The 17477-nt window shown below is 40.7% G+C and overlaps 1 protein-coding gene across 1 annotated transcript in view; it reads right to left on the bottom strand.

Annotated features, from left to right (window-relative positions):
* Positions 1 to 16153, bottom strand: part of nuf2 (UF2 component of NDC80 kinetochore complex) — a 30938-nt gene extending 14785 nt beyond the window's left edge. Inside the window, exons 1-7 of the mRNA XM_084316220.1 lie at positions 15908 to 16153; positions 15206 to 15277; positions 11772 to 11848; positions 10108 to 10169; positions 9905 to 10002; positions 9747 to 9820; positions 1633 to 1726 (exon numbers count right to left, since the gene is read on the bottom strand). Coding sequence (XP_084172346.1) covers positions 1633 to 1726; positions 9747 to 9820; positions 9905 to 10002; positions 10108 to 10169; positions 11772 to 11848; positions 15206 to 15277; positions 15908 to 16030 — 600 coding nt within the window. The 5' untranslated portion in view covers positions 16031 to 16153. The remainder of the gene's footprint in view (positions 1 to 1632; positions 1727 to 9746; positions 9821 to 9904; positions 10003 to 10107; positions 10170 to 11771; positions 11849 to 15205; positions 15278 to 15907) is intronic.
* Positions 16154 to 17477: the final 1324 nt, after the last annotated feature.

Below are 17477 nucleotides of genomic sequence, written 5' to 3'. Positions count from 1 at the left end.
GATTCCTCCCATTTGCGCCTCAATCCAACCATAACCAATGAACATCATCGTTGTACAGATGCGCTCTAAGCTCCTCCAATGAACACTCATTTTCTAGAAGATGCCGCCCATCTAGGGGAAGTGGACAGATCACTGCGCGCGGACCTACAGACTCCTGCCACCGGCTTGACAACGTAGACAAACTTAGACAAAAACACATCAGTGGATGAAAATAATTGCATGTAGTGTCGTCGCTTTCGGATATCAGTGCGGTCTGACATGGGGGCGAACAATAGCATGCGACGCGTCTCCTTCGAGTCGGATGAGAATGACAAGTCAACCAGGCACCAGCATTAGCCGGCTAGCTACCTAGCATGTAACAAGCTACCATAACGCGCGTTCAACATAGTGGACTATACTGAGCGGCTTTGCTTAAATGCAGCCGAGTGACATTTTATTATTACCGGGTTTCCCCCATATCACCACTCGCCCATATGCCCTTCACAACGGTGATGTTGTCATACTTGGCATTCAGAATACACCTGCTGAACCCCTAGCGTTGTCGATTCGGTTCCAATGTATTGTCATCTTACAGCACAAGTACAGTACAACCAGAATACATTTGGCATACAACCAGAGTGCAAATGTAACAAGTCAAGTTGTTTTATTTAGCTATTACATTACAGTGAAATGCTTGGTTCTTTCACTGCCCAACTCAGTCCAACCTAGACCAGTCCAACCTAGTCCAGCCCAGCCCAGCATCTTTCACTGCCTAGTTCAGCCCAACCCAGTCCAGAATAGTTCCCTCTTTCATGTTAATATGTGATATCCTAATATTTTGAAGAGTAGAGACAGTGTGATTAATACATGTTGTATGCTAATATTGTGAAGAGTAGAGACTGTTATTAATGTTTTATGCTAATAAATATTTTAAAGAGTAGAGACACGGTGTGATTTTTACTATGATTGAAAATCAATTTAGACAAAGACATACAAAGAAGTAATTATCACAATTAGCGATTTTTTTGGGCTGGTAAAAAATCAGTTTGTCTGGTAAAAAAAATCAGATACTCGCCAGTTGGCTGGTAAGCCAAAAAGTTAGTTTCCTCCCCTGATTAGAATGTAGTGTATGGTGGTGGTATGTGTGGTGATATAATATATATCTTATAATAATACATATAGTATATCATCTAGGGCTGTCTTAAATACTTCGAAGCTTCGTTCGATGGGCATGGGATTCAAATATGAAAATAAAATTCGATTATAAAAAATAAAATTAATATTATATTTTTTTTGCAAAATCAACTCTGCCTCTATTTGTTAACTACAACAAGCAATGCTGTTTGTTATTTAAGATGAGGTCGGACTCGGCACTGACAAATGTGTTCATTGTGCTGCTTTTATAAAGCCTCAAATGACGGCTTACAATATTTCATGAAAGCAAAGTGTTTCGTTTGTCTAAGATTTAAAAAGGTTTAAACTTTACAGCACTGACAAAGTGCTGTACAAGTCCCACAACATAATTTTTTTTTTATTTAAAAAGATTAATACATTTTTTATTTCAAAGCTTCGAATTAAAATCGAATCTCGGCCCCGAAGCTTCGAATTCCAAAAAAGAAATCGAAGGTCAGCCCTAATATCATCACTACCTACCACCGTCTGTAGTTGATGCATGGAAGCGGTCTGCAGCTCAGAGATGGCAGCTGCCAGGTTATTGGCCTCCGCTTGCTGTTCTGGGGGGATAGTTCTGATAGCAGGAGAACAAAGTCAACATCCCTCTCACTGTACAAGTACAATTTTCAAATAAAAATTAAACAAGTCAAGAAGAAACATCACAATAAATCAAGGACAAGAAACCCACTATGAGATCCAAAATAAATGTAAAATAAATAAATGCTACACTCCCAGACATACCCCAGGCAGCGAAGGTGATTAAAAACTCACTATAAACCTAGCAATAGGAAAAAAGCACCACGGGCAATGTGGAGGAGAGAAACCTCAGGGCCCGGGTCCACCTATCTCATATTTATGGGCGCAAGCGTCTTTTTTCAATGTATCCCAATGGGGAGGGAGCGTATGCGGCCGCATGCGCCGCCTATAGGAAATGCGCTGCAGTCGGCTTCTTTTTTCAGCTTTTTTGTGCGGCCGCACACAGCGTTTAAGTTGAAACTTTCTGAACTTCAGAGCGATGCGCTGAGCTAATTTTCAGACAACCAATCACAGCCATTCATATCTACCACTCTGTTTGTAACCTGACACCGGAGTTGCTTGCCTGTCTTGGCTGTCTACCCACAAGAGACGGGCCATTGAGATTCGCGACAAAGCACAAATACACTAATAATAATAATAATAACTACACGAATACACTACTAAAAAGCTAATAAAAAGCGAAGGGCGAACTGTGGTGTCAGGCAATAACTATATATATATAATTAATATACAATAAAGTGTATTAAAATATGCTATATGCGCAAAACCGCGGCAGGAAAAAAACGATAAAAAGATGGATGTAGATTTCTTTCTGTCATCTACAAGATGCGCTTCATGCCAGCACTACCGGCGCACTGCCAGCGTTTTTGTGAGATAGGTGGACGCATGCCCTTAGAAGGGCCATTCAAGGGGGATCCCCCTTCTTGGATGCCGGTGATAGTAGTGTTGCTATGGATGATCGATGGGTGGAGAATAAAACAGGCAAAATAGTTGGTATGTACGGTATGTACATGTAATAAAACACAAATGTGTACATGCAATAGCAACTGGGGTATAAGTGAACGTTTCATCCTCCATTTCAAGACCCATAAGCTCAGAAACGTGCCTGTAAAAGGCTCCTGAACGTGTGAATATTAAAGGCAACCAACTTGTGTTCGGCTTTTCTCTGATTGGCCGCGACCCCCCGCCCCCACGCGCAGGCAAGCGGCAGCCGTCCCACGTCCCAAATGAAATCCAAGGAGCAAGCGGCAGCGCGGGCAACCAACTTGTGTACCAACCAACTTGTGTTCAGCTGCTGTACCAACCAACTTGTGTTCAGCTGCGGTAGCAGTGGAGCGCTGCTGACTGATTATTATGTTTCGCGTTTTTAACAACCAACTACCAGATTCACTCGTCACTGTACATCACCTCTGAAGTATAAACAAAGCCCATACAGTTATGAAATGCGCTGAACTAGAAAGCGTAACGTTATTATGTTTCGCGTTTTTAACAACCAACTACCCGATTCACTCGTCACTGTACATCACTTCAGCTCCAGCAGCAGCAGCGGCCGTGCTCCGTTGTAGGAAGCCCTTCAATGACAGCGCTCTCATATTTTGCGAATGCATAAACTATATCTTAAATTATGGCTAATATGGCTGTCGCTTATCAATGACTTCGCGACAGCCATATTAGACACATCGCCATAATTTAAGATATAGTTTATGCATTCGCAAATATGAGAGCTCTGTCATTGAAGTGGGTGGTGGCAGCGTTACTAACAGTAGCGATTTTTATTGTTTTGTCATGACCAAACATAATCCCAACATAGATAGGAGGTGTACTGTATGTCAGTATGTTAGTTAGTTAGTTAGGCAGTTGGCGATAGCGATATGGCATTAACCAACAAGGGCATTAACGCAAACACAAGGACCTCTCGAGCACCTCTCAAACACAAGGACCTCCTCTCAGAGCACCTGGGGGAGCCTCATGCGCATGCGCGGCCACTCTGCCGCGTGCTAGTGGCCAATCAGAGAAACGCTGAACGAAAAGCTGAACACAAGTTGGTTGCCTTTAATAGTCACGCCTCCTGAACACGTGAATATTTTAGGCAACCAACTTGTGTTCAGCGTTTCTCTGATTGGCCACTACGCCCATGTGACCGCGGCAGCGCGAGAGAGCGGCAGTGCGGAAATAGGCTGCATTCTATTGCCATTCTCTGCGACAAACTCTAACCTTAACCAACTCCGAAACAGCGCCTAAACTTAACCCTTCTAACCTTAACCAACTCCGAAACAATGCCTAACCTTAACCCTAACCTTAACCAACTCCGAAACAATGCCTAAACTTAACCATAACCTTAACCAACTCCGAAAGAATATTGCCATGCTCTAAGACAAACTCTAACATTAACCAACTCTGAAACAGCGCCTAAACTTAACCCTTCTAACCTTAACCAACTCCGAAACAATGCCTAAACTTAACCCTAACCTTAACCAACTCCGAAACAATGCCTAAAGTTAACCGGCGAAAGAATGCACGTTAAAAAAAAGAAGAAAAAAGAAATTGAAGGGATTCGAACTTGTCACCAACGCACCGCGGCGAACCAGTTGAGCTAGCCGTCGATGTTAAAAGAGGGGGAATTACGGCTACATAATGCTGCCACGGCAGAGCTCCGCCCGCTCTGCCGTGGGGGCGTGGCTAGACGCAAGTTGGTTACCTTAAATAATTACGCCTCCCGAACACCTGGAGTCTCTTATCGACAAGAGAAAATATCCAAGGTATAGGTTATAGAAGTGTTTTTAAAGCATTATTAGTCTGGGATTTATATATAACACATATTTATTATTTATTATAGTTGTATCATTATTATTGTTGGTGTGTTGTTGTTGATGCTGTGTTGTTTTGTAAAAGTTTAAAATAAAAAGATTGTGTTTTTAAAGTAAACTCGATATAAGTGTTAGTGAGTGGCCTGTGCATAGCAGTGCTACTCACTATTTATCTAGTGTAGTATTTATCAAATGTCCAAAATGTAGTAGGAAATTAGTCCTAACCGCCCCAGAATTCTCAGGACTAAAAGCATTTAATCAACCATCTTAACTAGGGTTGGGCATCGTTTGGATTTGAACGATTCCGGTTCCGATTCCGATTCTCCATTTAGATTCCTGTTCTAAACGATTCTCGATTCCGATTATTTTTGAGGTGCAGGTCAAAACAGGTCACAGCTTATTTCGCAGGAGAATTATTATTTTTTTCATACTATTCACATTGTCAGTTGACTTGATACAGTTTAATTTGGTTGCTGAACTGTAACTAGGGTATTAGGAACCAATTCCAATTAGAACCGGTTCTCGGTGCCCAACCCTAATCTTAACCTACGAAAAAGATTATATCTCCAGCAGTACGTAGGAGAGCTTGAGAGCTGCAGCCTTATTTAGCGCATCGCGAAAACCACACTTTCGCTAGTCTGGACTACTCTGAGCTCCTCTCCAGTCGTCGATGCCGCGTTTAATCCAAAATATTTTCCAATCCTCTGCTATCGTTGTGTGACATGTGGCATCGCCTCGCCTCTAGAGCCTTCTTTCTCTCCGTCGTGTGAAGTTAAACCTAAGTGAAAGTGAAACCTAAACATAGCTGCACGTTCAGTTTATAATGTTGTCCGATTTACACGCTTGATAACACGTTTAGCACCCTTGGTCACGCTACTGAAACAGTAAAGGAAAGATGAATAATAGTGAGGTTTATGAAATACTTTGAAAGAACAGAAGGGAGTGGGGAACGTGTGCGGTGTGTATATGTGTTCGTGTTCGTGTGTGCACTGTCCGCACTCGGTGTCAGAGCCGCTCTGATGAACATGTGGTGTGTGTGTATTCAGTGGCATTTTTATATGTAAAATGTTGGTGGGGCAATGCTTTTTTCTGGCCTGGCGGTAGGCGTGGGGGTGAAAGCGGACGTTTGTGTGCCAAAAAAACACTTTATTTATTGCATTCTGGTTATTTTCTTTTACACTTTGTGATGGATTAAATTAACTGCTATCAGTGTTTACCCTGAAATAAATGTGGTGTGTCCTCTGACACTAGAAGTGCTCTGGAGGCCTAGGTAGCTGCATATTTGTACACTGCAAAAAATGAAATCTTATCAAGTGAAAATATCTTGTATACATATGGTACAATAAATCCAACATTGAGTAGAATTATCTTGAATTATCTTATTCCACTGGCAGATCATTTTGCTTCAAGTTTGTTTCTTGATTTTGGTCAATTTAATCTTGTTTTAAGAAAATGTTCATCAGTTACCTTTGCAAGCTGTTTGAGTTATAACGATATCCAGTGGCTGGTGTGGACCCAGACGTTTGATTAAAATGTTCTCCTACAAATTCAGGGTTTCAAACCTGTGCTTGAGTAAATAATCCACTTTGCTCATTTTCACGTAATGTCACTAGCTAGGTAGTTTACAGTAGCTGCCGTTAGCAATGAAAGGATTCTTTACCGACTGTCTGTAATCTGACGCCAGCCAATAAACGTTGAAATACGAAATGACGTTGTACTTGGGGCTAGGGGCGCCGAGCCCCACTTGCCATCAAATGTATGTGGTCTACTGTGAATGATACTACACCCTGAGCATGCGCACTTGGATTTTCCCATGATAGAGAGGGGCTAGCCCCGTTCATGCTATTTTAGACCTAACAATCGGGAGAAGAACGCAATCTGAAACAGCAAGGCAGAGAGATGACATGAACTAAAATACTAATAAAATGTATATGCAATTTAGTAAGATGCTATATCCATACATTAGGGCTGTCCCCGACTAAGGATTTGGATAGTCGACTATGATTGGCCAAAATTTGCCGTTAGTCAAAAAAAAAAAAAAAAAAGTATAATATATATATATATTTTTAATCGTTTTTAGACATTACTGTGGGGGGTGCTTAATGTCTGAAGGAGTCGACTGAAGGCTTCTTGTCCTCTGCAAAAGCATGCAATTGGTCAACTGATGGATACATCTTGTTATTACATGGCGTTTTAACATTCGCCGAAATGCTTGATTGTGATTGGTCAATAGCCCCCGACAGCGGTGAATAATTTTTCGATAACCACTGGTGATTATTGTTTTTCGGAGCTGGAGTAATCAAGCCCCACTGACACACACTGTTTCAGTGCAATTAGACACACCTGCCGGGCTGCCGGCGATAATAATAATCACTTTATTTGGGCTGACAGAGCCACAGAACAACTGCGTCTGCATTATCTCTTCTTGTCGATTTTGTAAAATGAATTAGGTATATTGTTAGTAAGTTAGCCATGTAATAAGCGGGATAATGTATAGCTATACTCGGTCATCATCGCAAAATAATTGACCTTCACTGACGTTTAAAACACCTCGCCGAGGCGGCTCTGTGTTTTAAACTCTGTGTCGGTCAATTATTTTGCGACAATGACCTCGTAGCTATACATTATCCCTTACATATTTGTCTAGTCTAGTGTGTTCATTAGATGGGTGAAATCCTCTTTCAGTGCCTCTGTGCCTGTTTTCGTAGGCAGTTAGCCTCTGGTATGCGTTCCATTAGCGTTAGCCACGCTTCTAGGCCTCTTTTCTTTTGGAAAGAATGATAATTTTTTTTTTTTTCGACTAAGAGGTTGGCAGTCGACTACGGCTCCTTTCGACCGATTAGTCGACTAATAGGGGTCAGCCCTACCATGCATAATACATTTGAGCAAATAATAGGCAAATCTTTAAGAATGAATAACATTTGTCTGCAGTTCTTTTTGGTGACACTAGGTGGGGCTCTGCCCCTAATGACCAGTCGCCACTGTGTGTATGTGTGCACGCCGCCCACACTCAGTCAGAGCCGCTCTGATGAACATGTGGTGTGTGTGTGTGTGTGTGTGTATGTGTGTGTGTGCACGCCGCCCACACTCAGTCAGAGCCGCTCTGATGAACATGTGGTGTGTGTGTGTGTGTATGTGTGTGTGTGCACGCTGCCCACAGTCAGTCAGAGCCGCTCTGATGAACATGTGGTGTGTGTGTGTGTGTGTATGTATGTGTGTGTGTGCACGCTGCCCACAGTCAGTGGTGGAGCCGCTCCGTCACAGTATTTTACAAATGAGTGTTGTTTTTATTTGAATGGGTGGGTGGGAAATATGCGAAAATTTACTAAATGGGTTCAAAAGAAAGAAAAAAAAACATACACCGATGGGGGCGATGTACTCGGTGGATGCCTGAACATCGAATAACACCGGTATCACAGACTACTGCGGCAAGCCTAGTTCCAAGAGAATGGATCCCACAGTATCATGTGGGATGTGGTGGGGATTGATGTGGGGTGTTTGGGGGACTGGCTGTTCCGGGGGGGGTTCACATGCTTTCGAGCAACACTGTACTTATTTTATGCCTATTCTTATGTCTGCACTTTCTACATTGCACTACTTTTACACCTATTCTTATGTCTGCATTGATTTTATTCTGACAACTGTATGCAAATTGTATGCCTATGTTCATTTCATGCTATTTGCGGTGAAGCACATTGAGCTGCAATCCATGTATGAAAGGTGCTATATAAATAAGGTTATTATTATTATTATTATTATTATTATCAATAGATACATATTTGTAACTGAGGGGTACAATTCCCTGACTGTATTGTTAGATATGATATTTAATACCACTACCTCATGTACTTTAACTTCTGGCCACCCAGTACAAGATATAAGTATGATGAACACTTTCCCACCTGACCAACACAAATGTACCAAATCGAAGGTTTAATACAGCAAAGGGTGTATACAACGGTCGATCACTTAATTACATTTATGATTTGAAATATGGAATATGCACTTTTATGGCAAATTAGTATTCGTAGGTAAATCAACATTGAATGTCCAATCTCTGGTTGCGCAGGGAGTAAGTATACAACCTGGAATATTTAGGAAACGATAGCGATGGTACTTTAATGATTATAGCTGGATACACTAAGGGGGGGGGGGGTCCCGCTGGTTGTAAGACAGTAGGAGGGGGGGGTTAGAGAAGCCGCTGGCGGTATCCCATCTGGCCGACGGTGTCTTGGGAGAATCCAAAGTCTTGGACACGGTGCCCACAGAACCTCGGGCCGCAGACGAATACAGGTGGACCCTCTGTGGAACGGTATCTGCCGGTCCACAACGGAGAGACGTGAGGCGACCTCACGTGTAGAGCGCCGTCTCACCTGGAGTCCTCTCCGGGGGGTAATTCCAACACTCCGCAGTGTTGGCCTTTATCCATGGAATAATCAAGGCACACAAAGCATAATCCAAGCCGTGGAAGGCTCGCCGTCGTCCGGGTAGAGTAATCCAATATACAGGTCCAGTCGCTCTTGGCCCGGAGCTCCTCGGATGCAATCACCACTAGGGGTCTGACCAGCCTGGTTAAGCGTCCAGATAACGTCAGGAACGATGGGGGTACTGATAACTTTAGAACTCTAACCGAACGATGCACCATACATAAATAGACTATTATTAGCTTAATAGAATACGTCCAACTCGACGGTATGGTGCCAAACTATGACCATCCAACTATTAATCTACACGATATCTCAATGCCTATTCTGGGCCAAGTAGGCCTTACTACACCGCACGTGCGTCGTGGGGAGGCTTTCGCGTCTGTCACTCTGTTGGAGGGTAAAGAACTGGACTAAAAGAAAGTTCTACTTTACTAGCGCTATATATATATGCGCTATGAACAAATAGTACCATTCGTATTTCGCCCGACATATTACTGCGCGGAACCGGGGGTTGCCTCGATATGTTAGGCGGCACGATTGAACTTGGACCTAGGGGTATGGCAACCTGGCGCCAGGTTCTCGTCCAATGGTAGAATGAAACTATTATGGGCTGTTTAGTAGAAACGGGGATATTCAATGCATATTGTACAAGGAATATACAGGGGATATCAAACGATATACAAATACAATTAAATATATATATATAAATAAATATATATATTCGGTTTAATCTGATCCTTCACAACAATATTACATAGTGGTTGTGTGGAGTTGTGCGCTGCTACCAGTTAGACGTGGAGTCTTTTAACACGTTAACACTTACGTGAGTATCTCTATCTTCTTCTCTAATTCTTTTATGTCTTTGGTGCAGACTTCCAAACGACCCCTGCCTGCCCTCTGGAAAAGAAAAGGCAACAAGTCACATATCTCAAAATAGAAATACACAGAACTGTCAGAACTACTGTATATAAACAAACATACAAATCTGGCCTGGTTCTCCATGGTCATCTCCATCCTCTGCTTCCTGAAGTGGAGGTAGTTCATGATGCCACTTAGAACATAGAGAGTTCTCTTGGCCTCTGGAAAGGAACGAGAACAAGGCCGTTCACCAGAGACCAATACCAGATGCGGGAGGATCATCAGTGATTTAGTACAATGTATTTGGATGAAGGAAAAACACATACTTGGAGCCAGCAGGTCGCCGAGAGAGAAGTCGTACACACAGCATATAGGAAGAAACTGCTGCCTAAAAAAATAAAATAAAAATTGAAATAATTACTAAATAAAAGCCTACATAGGATTGTGTTGGAAGGAACCCAATTACATTGCCAGAGTTTATAGAATAATGAACTGAAATAATATCTATGATTCATTTATGATTTATAATACTTACTTGTACACCTGCATATAACCCATAGCTCTGTATGATAGCATGTACAATAAATAAAGCTGTATATACCATATATATATATATTTATTCTCACCACATATATATCTATCCACACCAGTCTGTACTTAGCTGCACATAGTCCCGTTACTATACATGTTCATATCCTACTCTATTAGTTATGCTGCTGGCCAGTATCACTTAAGTTACTACCATACTGTCTTTATACCTGTATCACTGTATATATTTTACTACAACTCTGTACATATATCTGATTAGCATACACTCTGTAGTCAGCGTTTCCGTTAGCCGGTAATTACCGGTATTTGACCGGCAAAATCTGTTGAAGTCCGACATATTTAATCTCTCCAGTCTTAATGTCCGGTGAAAATAATGCCCTCTAAGCACAATTTGATTATTTGAATTGTATTAAAATAGGCTAAAATTAAATAGCCTATGCGATGAACGAAACAATCATTACATTTGTTTCATCGTTGCTTCACCAAGCAGGTATAATAATGTTGTCAGTGAGAGCTTAGTGCTGGGTTTTGCGAGTGCATGTGTAGCTGCAGAGCCGGAGAAGCAGCGGCACAGTGCAGTACTCCAATTCAGCCATTGGCAATTCAGCTGTTGGGTGGGGGGCGCTGTTGAGCGGTCCCCAGATAGAGCCAAAAAACTGCTGAATCTGCTGCTCTGCAGCGCCATACTCTTTGCAAATAAGTCGTTGCGAGGTGGAGAGTCATCACGCAAACCCACGATAATGTTGCAGTCTCTCTCTGCCAAATTTCTCAGTTCTTCGCTTGATATAATTAATACAAATGTCCAATATAACGGAATTCGTTAGCTCATAAAAATGTGATTATAACAGACTGCTGTTTATTAATGTCGGGCGACTGCCCACAGACACCTATTTGATTTAAAGTCGGCAGCAGCACGGAGTCTCTGGACTTATTTTATTTGGAATATAATGATTGTATACGCAAAAGTAGCCTAGTTTTAAGTTAAAATATTATAAATCTACATGCCTTGAGGATGTCAATTATTTTTAAGCTCAATAAACTGACCGGAATTTCTTTCATTTGACCGGTAGATTTAAATCTACCGGACCCTGAGACCGGCAACAATTTTTTCTAACGGAAACCCTGTCTGTAGTACTAATTTGTATATTTTTTACCCAGGTTAAATCCCCTTTACATTGTATATTGCACTTTACTGCTACATTTGCACTCTGGTTGGATGCCAAACATTTTCGTTGTACTGTACTTGACAATACATTTGAATCTAATCTACAATTGATTCTATTTGGGTTCCCATTAGAGATATAATCTCTCATTCTAAGAGTTAGGTTGCTACACCATAGCCAGAGCAGACCATATGACTTGATCACAGCATGAAGAGAGAGAGACCATATGACTTGATCACAGCACGAGGAGAGAGAGAGAGAAAGAGAAAATAACTCACATGCGCAAGAAAACACCCAAGATGGCTGTAGCCCTTTCGTGATGTTCTGAATACTGCAGGTTCAAAGAGAACGGGACCTGTTGAAAACAAAAAGGCAATCGGATCAGAAACCAAGAGGAAGACAGAAGGAGGTTCACTGGGGTGATGAGCCACCATGTTTCAGTAGCAGGGGTGGAACCATCTCAATACAGAATCACCATGTTTCAGTAGCAGGGATGGAACCATCTCAATACAGAATCACCATGTTTCAGTAGCAGGGGTGGAACCATCTCAATACAGAATCACCATGTTTCAGTAGCAGGGGTGGAACCATCTCAATACAGAATCACCATGTTTCAGTAGCAGGGATGGAACCATCTCAATACAGAATCATGTTTCAGTAGCAGGGATGGAACCATCTCAATACAGAATCACCATGTTTCAGTAGCAGGGGTGGAACCATCTCAATACAGAATCACCATGTTTCAGTAGCAGGGGTGGAACCATCTCAATACAGAATCACCATGTTTCAGTAGCAGGGGTGGAACCATCTCAATACAGAATCACCATGTTTCAGTAGCAGGGGTGGAACCATCTCAATACAGAATCACCATGTTTCAGTAGCAGGGGTGGAACCATCTCAATACAGAATCACCATGTTTCAGTAGCAGGGGTGGAACCATCTCAATACAGAATCACCATGTTTCAGTAGCAGGGGTGGAACCATCTCAATACAGAATCACCATGTTTCAGTAGCAGGGGTGGAACCATGCTTGACTGACAGGTGGCGTCAGGCACTCTTCCAGCATCTTTTCACTTGTTCTGCGTCTCAGATTCAGAGTTTTATTTGCCACATGGAAGCAATACAATCATACAGTTTTCATAGAAAATCATAAATACAGTTCTACCATGGGCAAAAGGAGCAGGAAGAAGAATAAATCTTAGTTACCTGCCCCCTATTCCTAAACTAAACAAGTATCACTTGATGGTCGCCGTACAACCTAATTTACTAGGGCTGACCTTCGAAAAAGAATTGGCATTCGAAGCTTCGGGGCCGAGATTCGATTTAAATTCGAAGCTTTGAGATTTAAAAAAATAAAATCTATTTAATTATTTTTATGTTGTGGGACTTGTACAGCACTTTGTTCAACTTTGTCAGTGCTGTAAAGTTTAAACCTTTTAAAATCTTAGACAAACGAAACACTGCTTTCATGAAATATTGTAAGCCGTCATTTGAGGCTTTATAAAAGCAGCACAATGAACACAAATCTGTCATTGCCGAGTCCGACCTCATCTTAAATAACAAACAGCATTGCTTGTTGTAGTTAACAAAGAGAGGCAGAGTTGATTTTGCAAAAAAATTAAGATTTATTTTTTTATATTCGAATTTTATTTTCCCATTCGAATCCCATGCCCATCGAACGAAGCATTTAAGACAGCCCTATAATTTACACAAAATAATAATTCATACCATATACAAATAAACAAACAATCCACAGATTAAACTGAAAGAAAACAATGTATAATAATAAAGAAAATAACTCACTATTCAGATTCACATTTGAATTTGATACAGACTAAATTATTTCTTATTTTTTTTTATAATTATTTTTGAATTGACAAACACTATTACATCCCGCTTAAGCTCACAAATGTTCTTCTGTGTGAATCCAAACACCTCAAACTTCGATTTGTCTGTCCATAACACTTTTTTCCAATCTTCCTCTGTCCAATGTCTGTGTTCTTTTGCCCATATTAATCTTTTCCTTTTATTGTCCAGTCTCAGATATGGCTTTTTCTTTGCCACTCTGCCTGGAAGGCCAGCATCCCAGAGTCGCCTTTTCACTGTAGACGTTGACACTGGCGTTTTGCGGAGGTACCATTTAATGAAGCTGCTCAAAATAGAGACTATAATGTACTTGTCTTCTTGCTCAGTTGTGCACTGGGGCCTGCCACTTCTCTTTCTACTCTGATCAGAGCCCGTTTGTGCTGTTCTCTGAAGGGAGTAGGACACACCGTTGTAGGACATTTTAAGTTTCTTGGCAATTTCTCGCATGGAATAGCCTTAATTTCTAAGAACAAGAATAAACTGTTGAGTTTCATGAAAGTTCTATTTTTCTGGCCATTTTGATAGTCGAACAGTACATGTGATACTCAACTAGCTCAAAGGAAGGCCAGTTTTATAGCTTCTCTAACCAGCAAACCCGTTTTCAGCTGTGCTAACGTAATTGCACAAGGGTTTTCTAATCATCCATTAGCTTTCTAACGCGATTAGCAAACACAATGTACCATTATTTAGAATACTGGAGTGATGGTTGCTGGAAATGGGCCTCTATACACCTATGTAGATATTCCATTAAAAACCAGACGTTTGCAGCTAGAATAGTCATTTACCACATTAACAATGTATAGAGTGCATTTCTGATTAATTTAATGTTATCTTCATTGAAAAAATGTTTGCTTTTCTTTAAAAAATAAGGACATTTCTAAGTGACCCCAAACTTTTGAACGGTAGTCTGTGTGTATATATATTTATTCTTACCGTATACATATTCATCTACCTGCACATAATCCTTTTTACATATCTGTAGATACTAGGGGTGTAAAGGTACACATATCCGTACCGAACCGTTTCAGTGTGTACCATACCGTAACGAACGGCTGTGTACCAAACGAATATAACAGCATGTTATTGTTAACCACTAACGACCGCCCACCGGGGGCTGTTTTTTCCGCAATCTAATATAATTATTATTTAAATGTTTTTACAAGTCGATTATTCATTGCAATATAGAGTATTCGTTGACAGCCCTACAATTACAATTAGTTACTGCACACTACATCACCCCTGAGTGGAACATGGAAAGCCAAAGTTTCCCCCACTGTACCGAAAACCCATACCGAACCTTGACTTCAAAACCGAGGTACGTACCGTACCGTGGTTTTTGTGTACCGTTACACCCCTAGTAGATACTATATCTATATCTGTACATATCCCCTACTCTTACTAGTTACGCTGCTGGCCAGTAAGACTTACTATCAGTGTCTTTATACCTGTATTACTGTACATTAATACTACAACTCTGTACCCAGTTTAAAACACACCCCCAGTACATTGTATATTACTATTGCACTTTACTGTTAGATTTATACTCTGGTTGGATGTCAAAACTTATTTTCGTTGTACTGCACTCTGTGCTGTATAATGACAATACATTTAGAATATAATAATCTAAAATCAAATGTACACATGTACTACCAGTAATTTCCCCCCAGCACCAATAGCATTGCAGACTGCCAAATCCATACGAAGATTGGGGGGAAACCCATTTTGCATGAAATGCAGACTGACTGACACAAAGACAGACAGAGACACACAACAAGCATAGCCCCTTTGGGGACTGTGGTGCACAGAGTGAATACACCTCTAACACAAACACAGAGCCAACACTTACCATATGAGACTCCGGTGTGAAAGCATAAATCAGCTGCAGTACACGCGTGTATAATAATTTGACCGTCTCTGGCTAAACGACAAAGAAGAAAAACAACATTGAATTTAACTTATTTGGGTAACGTCAGGGTGAAACAGGGCAAAAGAAACCAACATAAACAGTACTGTATATTTGTAGATCTGGTATGTCATAAATGTCTAGATGTAACAGCACTGTCTATCTGTATGTCATGTATGTTATGATGAATTGAAAATGGGGGACCCTGATGTAAACAAGATGAAAGTCTCTCTGGTCTGCATCCCCTTAACAATTGTGTGTGTATTGATCTGTACTGTACTGTACCCATTCTGCAATCTGTTAATAAAATGTTCAATCAATCAATCAATCAACACAGGACTGATGAAGACTGAATTGATTGAAAATTGTATTAACAGATTGCAGAATGGGTACAATACAGTACAGCTCAATACACACAATTGTTAAGGGGATGCAGACCAGAGAAAGACTTTCGTCTTGTTTACATCAGGGTCCCCCATTTTCAATTCATCACACAATTCACTCGTTACTGTGGTGTGGATACACGTAACGTTATTAAACTGAGCACATTTCTCCAATTGTATCTACGTTACTCTGGTTGACAGCTTCATCATATTCTATAATATATAGCCATCATCATCATACACGAACAGTTTATTAACATACCTTTGGGTTCGGGGTGATGTCATTTTTGGTTAATTGTTTCGCCTCTTGACCAGTGAGCACTGAAACGCGGAAAAAGTTCACTATTGCATCCGCTTTGTAGACGGGGAAAGTATTATCCGTCATCCTTGTTGCCTTTTAAAAAAGATTACAAAGAGCGTTTGACTTAAATATATTGCTTGCCGACTCGATAAACGATCAATAAGAATTGTAACAACAACCGACGACTAAACAAAACTGGCGCCTCCAAAGAACTTCCTGGTTCTTCTTCTTCTTCTGATTTTGATTGGCGGTTGGCACACACTATTCCTTGTGCTTCAACCAACCAGAGACGGTTGTCTGTGTTCACTCAAACAATGGTATTCTACATCCGGTAAGAAATTGATGTAAATGTCAAAATAAAGGTAATCACTATAATTCCATTATACATGGTACATGTGTATCTGTGTTAGAAGATATACATGCAATATATATGTATATTGAACACTTTTGTTTTGAACACTTTTGTTTACACTTGTTACATACTTTTGACTTCTATTTGTTACTTATCTATTTTATTTTTTTATCTAGCACACTCAAGAGCAGAACAGGAAAAAGCATTTCATATAAAAGTATTCTGTATTTTTTGTATGACAACTAAAACTTGAACTTGAAACTTGATGTTATGTTACGTTAAATGTGGGGAAAACAGTGATTTTGCACATTTCCTGGGATGTATGGACATTTCCTCACCAGTTCTGTAAAAGTGAGATTTTTCAGGCCAATAACCACTTGGTGGTTGATATCCTAATCTGTTTAAATTACATTACATTACATTTTGTCCTTTAGCTGACACTTTTATTCAAAGCGACTTACAAGTTTTGTACGACAAGTCAGTAGGAAGGGTACAACTCTATCAGCTGAGTAACAATGTTCATCAAAGTATTCAGACTTGAGTGCTACAGTGTTGAGTGTATGTTAGTATGTTAGGAAGAGTGCATGACAATATAGTGTTTATTTCAGATATTGATTGAAGAAATGTGTCTTTTTTTGACATCAAAAGATTGGTCGGGTTTCGGCTGTTCTAACTGTGGTGCGAAGTTCGTTCCTCCCATGAGCCCAGAAATTATTAATCAAAACCTAAATCACAGTGCTGTTGACAGCTCTACAATGCAGTGATGAGCCTGGTGATGTCACATGGCCACATGCTGTGAGCTCTGGCCGTTTGTGTGACTGTTACAGACTATGGACCAAACATATAGGCCTTATAAGAAGTGATTCAAACAAAACATATACCAAATTATACAGAGAGTTTAGCTGCAGTAAAAAGATATTTTTTTTTTATTATTATTTTGCTTGTGTGACAGATCGGTTCGGACTCCTCTGCGTTGTGTATTAAAATCTGATGTCCCGAGGGGGAGTCGAACAGGCGACATAGACCGCTGCACTAAGAAGTGAATCCACTCCTAAGTACCGTACCTATGCGTCTATTAACCCTGTTATGGGGAAGTGAGTTTAACTCGCAGCCCGCTTACTGCCACAGTCACTTGACTTGTCAACACCCCTGTTTCTGTGACTGTGGATATACTCACGG

The sequence above is a fragment of the Notolepis coatsorum genome, assembly GCF_963971535.1.
Source record: "Notolepis coatsorum genome assembly, chromosome: 6".
NCBI lineage: Eukaryota > Metazoa > Chordata > Actinopteri > Aulopiformes > Paralepididae > Notolepis > Notolepis coatsorum.
This window is presented reverse-complemented; position numbering and strand designations above follow the sequence as displayed.